General features: G+C 56.3%; 2 protein-coding genes across 11 annotated transcripts in view; both read right to left on the bottom strand.

Annotated features, from left to right (window-relative positions):
• Positions 1 to 316: 316 nt before the first annotated feature.
• NAA10 (N-alpha-acetyltransferase 10, NatA catalytic subunit) lies at positions 317 to 5,028 on the bottom strand. Of its 4 annotated transcripts, none has more exons than XM_012757234.3 (8): positions 4,868 to 5,028; positions 4,323 to 4,421; positions 3,838 to 3,878; positions 2,420 to 2,465; positions 2,201 to 2,322; positions 1,948 to 1,992; positions 1,331 to 1,415; positions 317 to 614 (listed from the first exon to the last, which is right to left on the bottom strand). In XM_012757234.3, the coding sequence occupies exons 1-8, from the start codon at positions 4,886 to 4,888 to the stop codon at positions 381 to 383; spliced, it is 693 nt and encodes a 230-aa protein (XP_012612688.1). In that variant the 5' UTR covers positions 4,889 to 5,028; the 3' UTR covers positions 317 to 380. The 4 variants fall into 4 exon arrangements, with proteins under 4 accessions (XP_012612688.1, XP_012612686.1, XP_012612689.1 ...); XM_012757232.3 differs by having other exon boundaries at positions 3,820 to 3,878; positions 4,868 to 5,026; XM_012757235.2 differs by having other exon boundaries at positions 2,207 to 2,322; positions 4,868 to 5,026.
• A 207-nt stretch (positions 5,029 to 5,235) lies between these two features.
• Positions 5,236 to 14,591, bottom strand: part of RENBP (renin binding protein) — a 147,047-nt gene continuing 137,691 nt past the window's right edge. Inside the window, exons 2-12 of one of the 7 annotated variants that reach the window (XM_012757224.2) lie at positions 11,752 to 11,812; positions 11,442 to 11,561; positions 11,234 to 11,309; positions 10,995 to 11,070; positions 10,659 to 10,831; positions 9,819 to 10,043; positions 9,202 to 9,283; positions 8,757 to 8,932; positions 7,954 to 8,085; positions 5,473 to 5,560; positions 5,236 to 5,385 (exon numbers count right to left, since the gene is read on the bottom strand). In XM_012757224.2, coding sequence (XP_012612678.1) covers positions 5,264 to 5,385; positions 5,473 to 5,560; positions 7,954 to 8,085; positions 8,757 to 8,932; positions 9,202 to 9,283; positions 9,819 to 10,043; positions 10,659 to 10,831; positions 10,995 to 11,070; positions 11,234 to 11,309; positions 11,442 to 11,548 — 1,257 coding nt within the window. In that variant the 5' untranslated portion in view covers positions 11,549 to 11,561; positions 11,752 to 11,812 and the 3' untranslated portion in view covers positions 5,236 to 5,263. Of the gene's footprint in view, positions 5,386 to 5,472; positions 5,561 to 6,950; positions 7,043 to 7,953; positions 8,086 to 8,756; positions 8,933 to 9,201; positions 9,284 to 9,818; positions 10,044 to 10,658; positions 10,832 to 10,994; positions 11,071 to 11,233; positions 11,310 to 11,441; positions 11,562 to 11,674; positions 11,854 to 14,591 lie in introns of those variants that run through there. The other 6 variants (XM_012757226.3, XM_012757223.3, XM_012757221.3 and 3 more) reach the window with 6 other exon arrangements.

Below are 14,591 nucleotides of genomic sequence, written 5' to 3'. Positions count from 1 at the left end.
ACTAGCCCAGGCAGGCTTGCCCCTCAAAACACATTCAGCGTGGAAGAGTTAGAAGGGCCCTGAGGGATCATCTAGCTCAGCCCTGGGATGTTAAGAAGGATATGAAAGCCTAAACAGTGGCAGAGCAGGGTTCCAGAGGCAGAGGTCTTCCCAGAAGCCCAGGGTCTCCTTCACCAGGCCCAACGCTGCTGAAAACCATCAGACTTGGCAGTCCCACCTCCAAAGGGCTGACAAAGCTCTTCCCTTCTACTTGGGCTCAGCAGGATGCTCTGGAGAGAAGCATCCCTGCCTCGAATGTGCACACACACACAAACTCCCCAGGGCCACGGGGTGAAATTTATTGTGAAAGCTCGTGAGGTGAGGGTGGGATGCAGTAGGCTCTAGGAGGCCGAGTCAGAGGCCTCCGAGCTGTCCTTGATGTCTGTGCTCTCTGTGGTCTCGCTGACCTCGCTGAGGTCCTTGCTGTCCCCACCACTATCTTCAGCAGCCAGGCCCTTCTCACGACAGGCCTCTCCAGAGCTCGGAAGTGCATTGCCTTTGCTGTCCACCTTGTTCTCGATGGCACCCAGCACCACGTGCCTGCCCTTTTCCTTCAGCTCCAGGTGCCGCCTCAGCTGCCGCCAGGAGCCCAAAGAGAAGCAGGAGCAAAGAGACGGCCTAAGTCTCCAGACATGGGGTAGGAGGTGGCGGCAAGGGGAGCCTGGCCCTGTCACTTGCTGGGGGGAGGAGCATATTGAGAGGCAGCAGGGCCAGGGCAGGAAACCCAGGACTGAGTGGAGAAACTGGGCCTGAGTCCTACTTCTGCTCTCTCTGGGCCTGTTTCTACACCTTTAAAATGAGGACGATCAGAGCTTCCTTATGTGGGTTGCTGTGAAGCCCTGAAGACAGAGCTATGCCCCTTGAACAGCCCTGCCCCCCAAGGAGCCTTGGGCAGGACCCTCGCATGCTCTGCAGCCCAGTTTTGTCTACCTGAGCAGGCAGGCCATGGCTGTCCCATTTCCCTAGAAAGCCTCCTCCCTGCTTCTCATATCATGTCTACAGGCTACTGCTTCAGACAACAAAATCTTGGGTGGATGGCCTCCTCTGAAGCACAGCCCAGACCCACCTCCCCACGTGACAGCTTAGGAAACTGAAGTGAAGAAGGGCCACGACTCCCAGCAATGTAGCCACAAGGGCTGGCACCCAAAGTCAGTCTCACCTCCAGCTACCGTGGGCCTCCTCATGTCTCAGCGCTCTCAGGTGCCACCATCTGCCCCCCAGCAGGGCCTCCCCTACCTGCCTTGCTTTTCTTCGTGGTGGGGACTGCTACCATGGCCCAGCTGACTCTTACCTCATCAGCCATCTGGGTGAGATCCCGCTTCATGGCATATGCATCTTCCCCATCTGCATAGTATTTGGGCTCCACTTCACTGATCCTGGGGGTGGAGGGTGGAGAACAAGGAAGACTCAAACCTGGTGCCAGATTCTCCTCAGCCTCCTAGTATCCTATGCTAATGGAGCAAGGCATCGTGTCTTCGCCCTGATGGCCCTTCCTCCTAGATGTGCTTTCTCCTGTCTTCTACTCTTGCTTGAGGCTTCTAGGTGCCTGGTCCCTTGGAGTCCTGCTCCTCAGCATCTGCTCATGGCCTAGGCCCACATCTCTCTCTCCCAGACTTTCAATGAAAAGCACTCCGCACCACACTGCACTTCACCAGCCTCTGCCAGCACCCAGCCATCACACCTCCCCAAGCAGACACACCAAACCTCCTACCCATCGCAACATGCATTGAGCGTATTTTAGCAGGCAGGTGCTGTTTCCATGCCAGCTTTTCAATCAACATTGGCCTCCTCCCCCTCTCCACCACTCCCATCCCTCTGCCTGGAAGGCTGCTCAGCCCTTCTCAGCAGCTTTGATGGGCTAGACATGGGACCAGCCCCAGCCCATTAGGAAAATGTAGATCTACTTACTGAAAGTTGAGGGTGTTGGAATAGAGGTGCAGGGCGGCCCGGTTACTGCAGGGGAATAAGGCACTGCTGAGCTGCACAGACTTGGCCAGGCAGGGACAGCATGTCCAGGTCCTGCCCCTCCTCCTGGTACCTCCTTCCCACTAATCCCACTTCCCAGATCCTCTCCAAAAGCCCAGGTACCCCAGGACCCCTGCCAAGACAGTATCTCTTCCTCCCCATCCCCTTCACCAATTCTCCCGCCCCTTAGGCTGACTTCCACCTCTTCCTGACATGCAAGGAGACGTATTTAGCATTGAAGTTCTCTATCATGGCTCGAGACGCCTGGTCCATCAGCTTCTGAGCCAGGCCGAGGCGCCGGTGGGAACGCTTCACAGCCTAGCAGGGGAAGAGTGGGTAGAGGGTAGGACCCTGAAGGCTGCCCCTACTAACCCTCACTTCCACCCCCGCCAGAGTCTGGGTGGGCCCTATGTACCAGTGAGGTGATATGTCCATGGGGCACATCATCTGGGTCCTCTTCCCTAGAGAAGAAAGGAGAGAGGCTAGAAAGGAACCTAGTGCAGATGCAGCCACACCCCTCCCCCAGCACATGTGTAGAGCAAGCGCACAAACTCCTCTAGGCTGGCCCTATAGCCCCCCAAGACTGTGGTTGGGGGAGAGCTGTGGACCTCTCAGATCAGAGCAGCTGATCCTGCCACCTTCTGCTCCCTCAGAACCCCATGCATGCCAGGCACAGTGGCACATGCCAGTAGTCCCAGCTACTCAGGAGGCTGAGGCAGGAGGATCACTTGAGCCCATTAATTCAAGGCTGTAATGTGCCATGATCGGGCCCGTGAAGAGCCTGTATTTCAACCTAGGCAACACAGTGAGATTCTGTCCCTGAAAAAAAAAAATCCACATGTAGCATCTACCAGATATATGCAGTGTTGACAGCATATTGTTCTGTGACAAAAAGAAATGAGCTGTCGGCTGGGCACTATGGTTCACGCCTGTAATCCCAGTACTTTGGGAGGACGAGGTGGGAGGGTCACTTGAGGCTGAGAGTTCAAGACCAGCCTGAGCAACACAGTGAGACCCCACCCCTACAAAAACAAAAAATTAGCCTGGCATGGCAGGGCACAACTGTAGTCCCAGCTACTCAGGAGGCTGAGGCAGGAGGATCGCTTGAGCCCAGGAGTTTGGGGCTACAGTGAGCTGTGATCACACCACTGAACTCTAGCCTGGGCAATAGAGTAAGACCATATCTCCAAAAAAGAAAAAAGGAGAGAGAGAGGGGGGGGAGGGAGGGAGGGAGGGGGAGAGAGAGAGAGAGAGAGAGAGAGATATGAGTTATCAATACACAACCTTAAGTGAATATTAAATTATACTGAGTTTAAAAAGCCTATCTGAAAAGGTTACACATACTCTATAATTCCAGCTATGTAACATTCTGAAAAAGGTAAAAGTATGGAGACAATAAAGGAATAGTAGCTGCCAGAGGTTGGGGGGAGGGAGGGATGAATGGGTAGATAATATAAAGGTAAACACATGTAATTTGTCCAAACCCATAGAGCACACCACACAGTGAGAATGATGGTAATGTAAACTGTAGGTTTAGTTACTAATAATATATTATATTGGTTTATCACTTGTAACAAATGTAGCTACAAAGGCAACTCATTAATAGAGGAAACTGGGGGGAGGAGACCGTGAGTGGCTACACAGGAACTTCTGTCCTTTCTGCTCAATTCTTCTATAAACTTTAAACTGTACTAATAAAAAGACTACGAGAAAAAAAAAAAAAAAAGACTATGAGGCCACAGCAGCATCCACCAAGGATGTGTGGTGTTGCCCCAGCCCCCAAGCACTGGGCTTCCCTTCTCCTTAGTGACTCACATTTTGGCCAGGACGTACCCCACAATCTTCCCATTCTCATCCTCAGCAATGTACGAGAGCTGGTGGTGGAGAGGAAAAGGGAGTCAGAAAACAACTTCATGGCAGAGCTGGAGAAGCCCTTGGAGGACACCTGGTCCTAACGCCTGCCTCTTGCTGTGTGCAAGAGAGACAGAAGCTGGTCAAGTGGTGAGTTCTGTGATGGCTCATGACCTCCAGGCTAAGTGACTGAGTTTCCCCATACTGAGTTTCCCCCATACTACATTGTGCCCGATTCTTGACCTGGAAGAAGACAGACACAAGGTGGGAATCCTGTCCCTCTTCTACACTCCCTCCAGACACCTCCTTTTCACTTGCCCCTGCCCCCATGTCAGCTAGAAAAGACCGTGGTCATGCGACCATACAGCCTCCTGGGCTCTTGTGGCCTCATGCACTACTCCCTAGACAACACAACTTGGATTTTCCTGGCCTGATTTCCCTCACCCTCAAATTCAAAAGCTGCCTACCTGGGGCCAGGAGAGGCCATGGTAGAAGTAGTATTTCATCTGGTAGTTCTCGGGCAAGCAGAGAAGGTTGCAGTGCTGCATGTTCATCAGGTCCTCTGGCTGCAGGGGAGTAGGGCAGTGGAATGCAGTCAGTCCAGGGCTGGTGACTAAGTAGGCCTCAGTAGGGTGAGAGCCCTGCTCCCTGTCTACTCAGCCCCCTCTCCGGGGGCTGGGCAGGCGCTGTGAATATCTGAGTTTGCCCAGGCCTGGTACACAGCCGCTGTGCAAAGGTTGTCTGTTCCAGGAATAAGGGTGGGCGCCGGGAGCTCCCGGAGACCGCCAGACCAGGCCCCGACATCGCGCAAACAGGAGGCATTCGCAGCCTCGACCCTGCGCCCCAGCTCCGCCGGCCTCCTCTTCGAGTTGGTCCAGCCCCATGGGTACAGCGGCGGCAGGCACACAGTGCCACCGGGCCAGGCTCGGCCGGGGCCCTCGGGAGCATGCGCACGCTGCCACCCGGCCCGGCGCCCACGCGGCGCGGACAGCCTCCCACCCGGAACCCTCACCCTCGCATTGCGGATGTTCATAACGGCGGCGGGTCGCGGGTCTCAGAGCGTCGTGAACGCGCAATTAGCTGTCCCCGCGCTCCGAAGCTATGCCGAGCGGCTGCGGTTGCGGCTGGGGCTGGAGCCGGGGCCGGGCTCGCTGGGGCGGCGGCGGAAGGGGAGGTGCGTGCCGGGCCGGACACCGGCCGGAAGTGCGCGGCCGTAGGCCCGCCCTCCTGGCCGTTCGGCCAATGTGCTGGGAGGTCCGGCACTCGGGGCGGGCCTGCCGGGGCGGACACTGGCCCTAAGAGCTGGGGCCTGCCTGGTCGCCCGGCGAGGTGCGGTGGCTGCCCCTCTCGCGAGCCCACAGACGCGCGTACACAGGCAGGTGGAGCAGACCTAGCTTTATTCTGCGCCTCAGCGGGCGGGGACGGTGGGCGGGGAGCGGGCGCCGGAGCCGGGCGCCGGGGCGGGGCGGTTCAGCAGGGCGCCTAGCATTTCCTCGCACATGGCTAGGCACCGCGGCACGTGGAAGCAGCCTGCAGGGAGAGGCGGGAGGGCGGTTGGGAGGACGGGAGCAGCCGAGTGCCACGAGCCCCTGCGGCCCTGCCCCGTACCCCACTCACCTTTGAAAGGACCCCCCTTGATGGTGAGGGCAACCTTTCCCTCTCGATTCAGGTAGCCAAACCATTCCCCATACTCAGGATCACGAAACTGTAATAACAACGTGACAGTGACAGCTAGCGCCTGCAGGACCCGCTCAGATGCCAGGGCCTGGGGAAGGTGTGCTTTTATCCCCACTTCACCGCTACCGGGAGTGAGAGCCTGGACTGACCATAGGTAACACTGCTCCAAAACCAGTGCTCTTAACCGTGACACTATGCCCTGAACAAGATGAAGTGGAGGGTGAGAGGCACCAGACAGTCTGCAGCTGGTATAACCGACTAGGGAAGGGGCTGCGGGCTGTAACATGAAACAGTACCAGATGGGCCAGGCGCGGTGGCTCACGCCTGTAATCTTAGAACTCTGGGAGGCCAACACGGGTGGATCACTCAAGGTCAGGAGTTCAAAACCAGCCTGAGCAAGAGCGAGACCTGTCTCTACTAAAAATAGAAAGAAATTGTCAAAAAAAATATGTAAATAAATAAATAAAAATGTTTAAAAAGAAGAAAAAAAGTAATTGATTTAAAGGAACAAAGAACCCTAATGGACAAGATGAGCTGCCATTCAACTTTCTAACAAGTGACTCCCCTGGAGCTCCTGTTCCCTGCTTGACAGGCCTGTCTTCCAGTAGATAAGATTGTGCACATCTGGAACCAAGACCTGACTGCTATCTTCACTCACCATGGAACCTGAACACATCTTCTCCTCCCTCTGCCCCTCCCCAGTGCCCAACTGCTTCTTATAGAGGGAACAGCAGCTCAGTTGACCCATTCCACACTCCTTCCCTCTGTCCTGCTCGCATCCCATCAGGCACTTGTCCCGGGGAGGCTTGTCAGTTGAACCCCTTCTCAGAAAGACCATAGAAGTCAATTACATTGAAGTCCATTATCTGTCTCTAAATTATGGCCTATGAGAGTTTGTATTCTTCTTTGTAGTGAGTTCATTACATCTTTTGAGTTATATTGTTTAAGTCCTTACTTTTTGACTGCCTGATCTGACACAGGAAGATAATGAAGAATTTTTTAATTTCCCACATTAATTGACTTTCCAGTTTTTCCTTGGATGTCTGGAGTTTTACTTTCTCTATTCTGTTATTTTGGTTAGTGCATGATTTACTTGTTGATTATAACTTTTGTAATTGTTTAATGTCATTTGTACCTTGCTACAATATATTCCCTCAGTATCATTTTATAGAGTTAAAACTGGTGGTTCTTCATGAATGCTTTCAATATTAAGATACAGCTTCAGGCCTGATGACTCCTGTGGTTTGGAAGTAGTGATGAGCATGTCATATAAACACATCCATTCATAATGGAAGCAAATGCTAGATTTCCATTAGAGGTTAATGCAAATAAAGGTGTCATTTTCCACCAGGTTTTGCAGCCCACAGACCTTAGAATAAGCTGCCCTGCTATACAGTCCTTCCGGTGCCTGTGCTTACCAACGGAGTGAGTCAGAGTTGTGGCTTCAGAAACACATCCCAGGTCTTCCTTCATTCACCATCCAGGCCTTGTCACCACTGGGTGCCCTGCCCTGGCAACAGTCAGTACAGCTTATCACTCCTTTCCTAACACTTGGGCCTCTGGGCCCCTGGCTCTGTTTCCTTCCTACCTCACAACTGCTGCTTGCTGCCTCTGCTGGGCCTCCTATTTCCTCTTCTCCTTCTGTAACGCAACAGTGTACTTTGCTGCACATCTCTTGATGTCATCTTTTTTTTTTTTTTTTTTTTGAGATAGGGTCTTGCTTTTGCCCAGGCTAGGCTTGTATTTGAGATCCTCCCACCTTAGTCTCCCGAGCTATATTCATATGACAGTTAAACATTTGTGCCCAGCCCAAACCTTTCCCTCTGAACTCAGAAATCCCACTGTTGTCCAACTAGACTCGAACCCCTCTGCCTCCCATCTCCCACCCCTAGCCAGACCTCACTGGCTGGTGACAATGACAGCCTCCTCCAATCTTCCAGCTTCTGCCCTATTTCCTACCACCTCCCTAGGACCCAGGCAACCCCTACCCCTTTCCCCTTATTCCCTTCCACCTGCCCTCCTTGTCCCAAGGCTGGGAGGCCTGCTTGCTGGGCTCCAGCAGGTCAGCCCCCCACACACACACACACACCCCTGCCCTGCTCTGTGGATTGACTCAGGCCCTTGCTCAGTGCCTCAAAGGAAAGAAGGCCCAGTCCCACCCCTGCTTTCTATCTTCCAGAGCTCTTGCTGCCACCACATTTGCTTGTTTACTTGTTTATACTCTCCCGCCACCAAAATGAGGGCTCTTAGAAGGGCAGGGGCTTCTCTACTGACTGAGGAAAGGGCGTTGAAGCTCCAGAACCCCTCCAACCAGCTGAGGGACTGTGCCCAGTGAGGGGGTGGGGGGCTAAGGGAAGAAACTTCCCCCTTCATGCTGCCCAGTGCCTCAGCCTCTAGAAGGGACAAGGAGGCAGCACTCACCTGGTGGAAGGTGTACTCAGCCACCTGGTAGAACAGATGCAACAACACAGGGTCCCCACTGTCACTGTAGCCCATGAGGAAGGCGATCATGGCTTCGCTGTGAGGCCACCAGAGCTTCATGGCCCACTCCAGCTGACAGCAGAGCAGAGGCAGGCATCTGAGAATCCTGGGTTCCCCCTCCTGCCCCTACAGTCCTCTTAGCAGGACACTCACCCCCATCTTTCCAGACCTGGCTCAGTCTCCATCTAGCCCAAGTGCTTGGAGTTTAATCATGGGATATCTCTGGGGGGGGCTAAAGGGTACCTCAGAACGACATGAGCTTCCTGACCTGGATGCACCCCAAGTAGCCACTTCTAAAAGGACAAAGGTGGGGTGGGCTCCCTTTTAGCTTGTCTGTCTTTTTAATCTGTCATTAAGCCCCTTAAAACTCCTGCCCATGGGCGGGATAGCCACCATCTGCAGATCTCTGGCAGGATCAAGGCACAATCAGAAGCAACATAGCATAAGGGAACAATTCCACTCCTGGCTGCCAATGAACTAGAATCACCTGGAGAAACTTTCAAAGACACCAGGGCTGCAGACAAAGGGGACAAATGTTAGAGCATCAGCATTTGCACACATTCCCTAATGGCCTCCATGTGACATGAGTTGGGATCCAGTGGCACAGAAGTCAAGATCTGGCCTCTAAGTTCAAATGTAGCCCTGGGTCCCCTCTATAAGACAAGGATGATGACAGCACCCATCTCCCAGGACAGAAAGCCCTAGAACAGGGCTAGTAACACATGACCCTGGTCATGTCCCACCTGGGTGGGGCAGAGGTCATCAGCATCCTGGAAGTAGAAGAGGCCTCCGTGCTCAGGGTCCCATCCAGAGCGGAAGGGCAACAAAAGGAACTTGTCAATAATGTGAGCTCGAAGTTTGGGGTCACCTTTCCGGATGGAGTGACGGAGCAGGAACCAGCCAGCTTCTAGTGCATGACCTGGCCAGGGGTTTGGGTAAGGCAGGAATCAGATCCTCCCCCAGGTGCGGGGGTTAGTAGAGGGAGTGAGGGCATGGGGGAACTCAAGCCTTGGCACCTCCCTGCCTCCCTCCCGAGCAGTGACCCTCTCCACCTGGGAAGCCCAAAAGCTCCCCAGCTCATGCACACACACCCCCGACACCCCAGGCACTCCCCACATCTGAATCCCAGAACCCAAGGCCCAGTGCTCCCCTCCTCCTGGGCAGCCCCCAGCCCACCCTGCCCCTCACCTGGGTTCTGGTGTCTCCCTAGGCAACCAGAAAGTTCCTTGCCATCCTCTGACACATTCTCCAGCACAGCTTGGCCATCCCTCTGCCAGGCAAGGAGCAGAAGGCAATTCTGCCTTAAGCCCACCCACCCAACCACCTAACTAGAAAGACCCAGCCTCAGAAATCCCCTTCTGCCTCCCTCTCACCCAAGCCTCTGGACCCCCTGACTTGGGCTAGCTTGGCTCAGAGGGGCATTTGAGGATGAGCAGTTCACTGCCATGGGTCTAGGAGGTTCTAATCCTTGCATTGGGCCTGGGCTTCTCCAGGGGGGATGATGAAACATTGGGGACAGACAGGGCATGCTTGGCTGCCCACAGAGGCCTGGGAGGGGCCTGGGTCTGACCGGGTCTCTGCTCTCAGGGCTTTCCCAGGGCTCTGGCACCGTTGGCCCAGCCATCAGCCCCATGGGCTCTCTCTGCCATGGGCTCCCTGGGGCCCCCCACCTTCCAAGGGTCCTGGGCCGTGGCTCGCCCTGGCTGAGCCTCCCAGCATCTCCAGGTCTGTAAAGCTCGAGGGCGGGTGTGGGCAGAGGAGATGCCTGGGGAGCATGGGGAGGGGCAGTGGGGGGGCACCCCCACCTGCACGTGCTGCAAGATCCGCAGGGCGCACCAGTCCCCCAGCTCCGAGTATCTGCTCGCCAGCTCCGCATCCGCCTCCCCGAGCTGCTCCACCAGGTTGAGCAGCATCATGGGCACTGCCATGGGCTCCACGGCCGGGGCCCCTGCCAGCTGGGGCCGGCCCAGCTCCGACGGGTCCTCCCGCACCCAGCGGACGATCTGATCCATCATCTCTACCGCTTCGCTCTAGGGGGTGGGGGCAGGAGAGGGGAGGCCCAGGCTGAGGCTGTATCCTGTCCCATCTGTGTCATCTCCCAGGTACCTGCAGGGTCCAGAGGACAGGGCCTTGGGGTAGGAGAGCCAATTCTTCTCACAAGCTCCAAGGACACCTTGACAGGGCATACTGTGGGCATAGGCCTGGCCCTGGAGTCAGGTGCTGGGGGCCAGGTAGACCCACACCATCCTACCTCAGGGGATCCCAGTCTAGGGGTGCAGACCATTCCCAGGCTGTGGGGTCAGGGTCTGGCAGCACAGGGAGCCCTAGGGAGGAAAGACTGGCCTCTTCCCAGTTGGAGCGGGCTGTGGATAGAGCCCTCTCTGCCCAGGACCCCTATGGGGGTATGGGGGGGGGGGTGTTCCCAGGTGAAGGAGACATGGGGGGGAGGGCAGAAACCATAGACACATGATGACAGTACACCACAATAAAGGGGGGTATTGCTCGAAGCCCCCGTGGGGGCCAGGGGAGGGGACTTGCACACTGAGTGAAACTACATCAGGCGACCATGGCAGAGTATCAGGGTGGGATCTTCAGGGCTCAGCCTTAGACCCAGTAGTCACCTAGGCAAACCTCCCCTCATGCACCTGGTAACGCACTTCCCCTGTCACCCTCCACAGCTCGTTCATGGCCATGGTGTAGAAGCACTCGCTGAAGATGGTCCGCTGCACCTTGACTGGGCGGCCATCCCGAGTTAGCACAAAGGCACACTTCTTGCCAGGAGGTGCCACCCGGGCATAACGCAGCAAAAATTCGCCACCTGGCGGTTGGAAAGTTGGCATGTAAGACTAAAGTGAGGGCTCCCTTTGCACACACACCACCTTGGCGCCTCCCCAGGCCCTTTGCTGCTCCTAGATGCCCCCCCCAACTAGCACACAAGCCCCACTGAGTAAAGTGGGGAGATGGGGGGCAGGAAGGAGTACCTGCTTTTGCTGCGTCCAGAAGCTCAGAGTGGTGGAAGCGCTCGAATTTGCGGTACAGGTGACAATACATCCATACCTGTGGGGGAACATGGCTTCAGAGGGTACGGCTGGGGAGGGCGAGTCCTAGATGTCCCTATTGTTGGGACGAAGAATGTTGGGATGATGGGCCTGTGTGTGTGTGGACTGAGGCAGGACTTCCACCCCTGGGAGAGGTTCAGCTGCACCAGGTGCTCCCCTACCTGCCTCCCTTGCAGCCAGACATATTTGAGGTCGTCATACACTCGCCCATCGCGGCCGAGACACGTGAAGAAGCCCCTGTGGGACACGCAGGGTTAGCAGGGGGAAGGGCCCTGCACCGCCACAGCCCCTTGCCTGCTGGATCAGTGAGTTGCCAGTGAGTGAGGTGGAGCCTGGGAAGCGGCAAAGAGCCCGCAAGGGCCGGCGCACCCGTGCTCCTGGTCGTGGGAGTGCTCCCTCCAGAAAGCCAGCACGCGGTCCAGCTCCTGCGCCACACGCTGTTTCCAGGCCTGCAGAGTCTCCCGCTCCTTCTCCATGTCCTAGGGGAACCTGGGATTGGAGGTGCAGTTTCCTAAGCGGGGCCAGGCGGGTCCCAGGGCTGCTTGACCTGTCCCCCCAGAGGCACCCCAGCCCCAGGCCCCAACCCTTGGGGATCCCCGCACCTCTGCGGGGGCTTCTGACCTCACCATCCCCGGGGACCCTCCAAAACAGCACTCCTCGCACCGGCCCCACCACTAGCCTGTCGCACTTGGAGACGCCCCGCTCATTCCTCCCTCTCCTTCAGGAAGCCAGACTGAGCTGGTCGCGGTCCCGTGACTGTCACTCAGCTGACCTAGCTGCGCCCCACCCCACCCTCCTCTTCCGGATTTCGCAGGGCCTGGGGGCGGGGCCCGAGGGGGCGGGGCTTAGTGGGTCCGCCCCCGCTCTTGGCCCCTCAGCGACCCTCAGACTGACTAGTCTCGCTATGGCCTCTGCCTGCCTGACGCCCCTCAGCTCATGATCTGCCTGGTGAGAAATGTGGGCAAGCAGGACATTCTGGGAGGAGGGTGGAGCGCGGGGCTGCCCCCCCCCAACCCCCAACCAGTCACCTTTAACTGAGCTGGAGAGGGGCCCTGGTGGGGGACAAGGGGCAGGGCAGGAGTGCACCAGGACAGGGAACAGCTGGAAATACCTGAATTCAGAGGCCCCTCTGACCTGTGACCACACGGGGTGGTCAAGTCCTCTGTTGAATCGGTTTGTCACCAACTACTTCAGCAGTCAGAAAAGGGCAACCATCGGTGCTGACTTCTTTATCTAAGTGATGCAGTTCAAAGGCCAGATGTTAACTGTGCAGGTAAGAGCTGGAGCCCCCTCCTTTGGGCCTGTTTTCCAGCCGCCCAGGCTTGGTTTGTGTGGCTCTAAGATTGCCTGACCCACCAGATGCTACCAGGCAGGCTGGCTGAGCGGTTCCTCACTTTCCCTAACAACTGGGCACTTTACTGCTCCATAGAATTACACCAGAATGCCTGAGGTCCCTGGGCTCCCAGTGTGGCTTGGAGAATCTTGGATTTCTGTGTCGTCCCTTCTTCCAGAAAGGTGGATTGCAGCCCAGGAGTGTAACTTGGTCTTTCTGCCTCTTACGTGCAGCTCTGGGACACAGCCAGCACCGAGATGTTCCAATCCCTGGGTGTGGCACTGGACTGGGGGAGCCGTGTGTTGCTGTTTGACCTCACAGTGGCTACCTCCTTCCAGGCTATGGCTGCCTGGTGGGCGGGGGGGGGGGGGGGGGGGGGCGCCTCCCAAACAGTTCCCCTTTGTGATGCTAGGGAACAAGACTTACCTCTCTGGCCAGCAGGTGGGTGTTCACTCCAGCTGCTCTAGGTTCATGTGCACCCTCAACTTTAGTTCATGCTTTGGGAATCCTGGCTTTGTGCCCTGCTAGGCTTGTGTCCACCTACTCTGCTCACAGGCGTCTGTCATTGTGTATGGTGTATCAGTTCATGTCCAGCCTCTCCCCTGCCTCCCTTGCACATACCACCCCCCTTGTGCCTTGCCAAGGCCAAGCCTCAGTGTGTGGAGGGTTCTAGGTTCCTATGGGTGGTCCCCATAGCCCTGGGTCCAGGGGTCAGTGTCTTAGCCAATCCAAACATGGAGAACTGGAAGAGCTTTCCCTGGCAGCAGGTGAGAACAGGTGCCATGCTGCCTCTCCCTGCCCAGGGCTCTCCCCAGGAGGCCGAGGAGTGGTGTGCTCAGACTCCAGCCCAGGGTTTTTTTTTTTGTTTTTTTTTGAGACAGAGTCTCACTTTGTTGCCCAGGCTAGAGTGAGTGCTGTGGCATCAGCCTAGCTCACAGCAACCTCAAACTCCTGGGCTCAAGCAATCCTTCTGCCTCAGCCTCCCGAGTAGCTGGGACTACAGGCATGCGCCACCATGCCTGGCTAATTTTTTCTATATATATTAGTTGGCCAATTAATTTCTTTCTATTTATAGTAGAGACAGGGTTTCGCTCTTGCTCAGGCTGGTTTCAAACTCCTGACCTTGAGCAATCCTCCCGCCTCGGCCTCCCAGAGTGCTAGGATTACAGGCGTGAGCCACCACGCCGGCCTAGCCCAGTGTTTTGAGATCAGCACCAAAGACTACTGATGTGGCGCCTGCCCTCCAGAATGCCATGCGGGCCACCACAAGGCAGGTGAGCATAGAGAAGGTGGAGTGTGGGTGGCCTCATAGGTGCTGGCTACAGGAAGAACCCTTGTACTCCGCTTCAGGCTGTGTCCACAAAACCATTTCTCAAACGTCTGGCAAATCTACAAGGCCCTCCCCTTCTGGGGCCAACCCCACATGGACTCTTCACCCTAGCTGGTCCATGTTTCCACCCCCTACCCCCAGCGTTGCTCTTACTGCTCTGCTTCTGAGAATGCTTCCCTGCCCTGGGCCCGTCTGTGAGGCCACTCTCCTGAGCTTCCCAGGACCGGGTGTAGTGGGTAAGACAGAGCCATGGCTCCCAGTGTCAAAACCAACAGGCTATGTGTGTGTGTGGGGGGGGGGGGACATAGAAGATCACATGACACAACACACCAGAAAGCCCAGTAGACTGGGCACCAGGCAAAGAGCTCACTTTGGGGAAGCTGAGTTGGACTGAGCCTTGGTTTGGCCCACCAGCATGCACCCCGCACTCTGTGCACACACCCACACCACTGTGGGCAGATGCAGGCTCTGGGTACCCCAGCAGCTTCTGGTAGAATGGGTGAGAGGAAGGGTGGACAGCAGAGGCTTCAGGGAGAAAGCAGAGGGGTGCTGGGGAAGCCCCAGCAGAGCAGTGTTGCACCCCTTCACTGCACCCCAAACCTGTGCCACTTGGGCTGCCATGCCCTGGCTTTCTGGGCCCCTGGCTGGTCAACACCAAGGAAGAATTCAGCCATCTAATCCTAGCTGTGCCACCCAACTGTCACTAGACTGTCGGCTTGCTTCAACAGGGGCCTGGCTTGTGCGTAAGAGGATTCATTCCTTCTGCAGCCAAGTGCCCACTGTGTGCCTGACAAGGGACCAGTCCTGCCAGAGTGGATGCTGAGGGGCTGTCCTGAGCTTGCGGTGGACAGCACTT

This window comes from Microcebus murinus, unplaced genomic scaffold, assembly GCF_040939455.1.
Source record: "Microcebus murinus isolate Inina unplaced genomic scaffold, M.murinus_Inina_mat1.0 scaf003_hap2_Mmur4.0, whole genome shotgun sequence".
NCBI lineage: Eukaryota > Metazoa > Chordata > Mammalia > Primates > Cheirogaleidae > Microcebus > Microcebus murinus.
Note: the sequence above shows the minus strand (reverse complement) of the source record. Positions and strands in the feature narration are given on the sequence as shown.

Bases quoted from the DNA above. Each gene is read 5' to 3' on its own strand.
- NAA10 (XM_012757232.3), bottom strand. From the start codon at position 4,888: ATGAACATCCGCAATGCGAGG. The intron at 2,466-3,819 runs GTGAGTCACTAA...TTTCTTCTCTAG, and splicing joins GGGTACGTCCTGGCCAAAAT to GGAAGAGGACCCAGATGATG. The intron at 615-1,330 runs GTAAGAGTCAGC...TCCTGGCGGCAG, and splicing joins TCACCCAGATGGCTGATGAG to CTGAGGCGGCACCTGGAGCT.